At 48.0% G+C, this 2232-nt stretch overlaps 1 protein-coding gene across 1 annotated transcript in view; it reads right to left on the bottom strand.

The window, feature by feature from the left end:
• Positions 1-96: 96 nt before the first annotated feature.
• The window catches only part of LOC122258683 (uncharacterized), a 5139-nt gene continuing 3003 nt past the window's right edge, over positions 97-2232 (bottom strand). Inside the window, exon 3 of the mRNA XM_043024782.2 lies at positions 97-1232. Coding sequence (XP_042880716.2) covers positions 1021-1232 — 212 coding nt within the window. The 3' untranslated portion in view covers positions 97-1020. The remainder of the gene's footprint in view (positions 1233-2232) is intronic.

Below are 2232 nucleotides of genomic sequence, written 5' to 3'. Positions count from 1 at the left end.
CTTAATTTGATTTACAATATCTTGCGATGTTTTATCAAATGCATTTTTCATATATATATATATATGTGTGTGTGTATATATGTATATGTGCGTGCGTGCGTGTGTGTGTGTGTGTGTGTGTGTGTGTATGTGTGTGTGTGTGTGTGTGTGTGTGTGTGTGTGTGTGTGTGTGTGTGTGTGTGTGTGTGTGTGTGTGTGTGTGTGTGTGTGTATGTGTGTGTGTGTGTGTGTGTGTGTGTGTGTGTGTGTGTGTGTGTGTTTTACATTCAATATAAATATTAATATCAACAGACATACATGCGTGTATATTTGGCACTTTAGCTTTGTTTACGATTAAAAATAAAATGCATGAGGAAGTAAAACAAAATCAGGAGAAAGATCGAGAGAAGTCAATCACGATGAGTCACTCCACCCCCCCCCCAGGCCCCCTACCTCTTCCCTTCCTTTCCCTCTTTCCCTCACTCCTTTCCTCTCTCTCTTACTCTTTCCCTCCTTCCTTCACTCTCCGTTTCCTTTCCTTCTTTCACTTCTCTTCCTTCGCTTTCTCTTCTTTTTCCCCTCGTCTCTCCTTTGCTCTTTCTTCCTTCCTTCCTTCCTCCCTCATTTCCTTTTCACACACTCCTCTCCCTCTCTTCCCATCCCCTCCATCTCCATACCCCTTCCTTCAGCCTTCCCTTCTTTTCCCTCTCCTCCCTTCCCCCTCATCCCCTCCCATTCAACCCCTCAACCCTTCCCTCTTCCCCGCCATCCCTCCAACTCCCTCCTTCCCACTCCACTCCCTACTCCCTCCCTCCAACTTCCTCCTTCCCACTCCACTCCCTCCCTCCCTCCCTCCCTCCTTCCCACTCTACGCCCTCCCTCCCCTCCCTCCTTCCCACTCCACTCCCTCCCTCTTCCCCGCCATCCCTCCAACTCCCTACAACTCCCTCCCTCCCTCCCTCCAACTCCCTCCTTCCCACTCCACTCCCACTCCCCTCCTTCCAACTCCCTCCCTACTCCCACTCCCCTCCACGCCGTCCCTCACCCACCCCCCACCAAAGCAACATAGACTGCGAGCAGAGCGAGGGCCGCGGGCGCGATGAGCGTGGGCGTGAGGGGGTGGGCGGCGTTGCAAAGATCCGCGGAGCAGTAGCACGTGAGGAAGGAGGTGATGGAGTGCGTCCAGCATCCGTCCTGGTGTTTGGTGCCGCGGAGACTCCGGAGTGGCGTGCAGCCTCTCACGGCGCGGCTCTCTGGGTGGAGTGCATGTGGATCACGGGGGTGGAATGAGACATTTGGACTGTGGGGGTGGACTGGGTGATGTGGATCATGGGAGTGGAGTGAGAGATTTGGATGACGGAAGTGGATTATGATATATGGATAAAGTTGTGTGGGTAATGGAAATGGGTTGGGATATAGGGAGAATGGAAGTGGAGTGAGTGATGTGGATGACGGAGGTGGATTAAGAGACGTGGATAATGGAAGTGTATTGTGGGCGCAGTGGTTAATGTAAGTCGAGTGAGAGAGAGGTGGATAATGGAAGTGGGTTGAGAAATGGAATAATAGAAGTAGAATGAGAAATAAATATGGATAACAGACGTGGTCTAAGGTATGTGGATAAGGGTGGATTAAGAGACGAATAACCACGGCGATTAATAAGCTCTCCATGTGGATGAGGGTGGAAGGGGAATTGACAGAGGGAATAAAGCATCAGTAATAGGCGTATCTGGTTGAAAATTGGAAAGGAAATTGGCAGAAGTTCAGAATTGTGGATCGGATCCATATATGTCTCTCTGCTTGGGCCATGGTCGTAGGTTTGAAGGTGGATCAGTTGTGGATGAATGGATAATTAATTCTTGGATTCTGATTAAGTGTAATAAGTGGATTCGATTAAAAAAAAGGTGGATGAGGAGGATATAGAATCCTTCTAAGACACGAAGAAAGAGGTAGAGTGGAAGTTAAATCTAGAGAAAGTGGATTTAGGGATTAAATATAACTAATTAGTGGATTAAGCAGAGAAATAAAAAAAAAACTTCAGAATCGAATGGGGGGGGGGGGTTATAAAGCAGATTAGTTACAGTAATATAATGGATATCTAAGCTTTGTTATGGTGTGTTCTCGCGCTCCACCTCTTTACGTGGATGAGTGGATGAATGAAGCAGTGGATGGTAGACAGAGAATAGGTAGGAAAGGTGTATGCAGATCTAGGGATGACTTGAAGGGAAGAATAGGATGATGAGTATCTGAAAGGAA

The sequence above is a fragment of the Penaeus japonicus genome, unplaced genomic scaffold (genome assembly GCF_977035675.1).
Source record: "Penaeus japonicus unplaced genomic scaffold, GWHDUDI00000001_assembly GWHDUDI00000032, whole genome shotgun sequence".
Lineage (NCBI taxonomy): Eukaryota > Metazoa > Arthropoda > Malacostraca > Decapoda > Penaeidae > Penaeus > Penaeus japonicus.
This window is presented reverse-complemented; position numbering and strand designations above follow the sequence as displayed.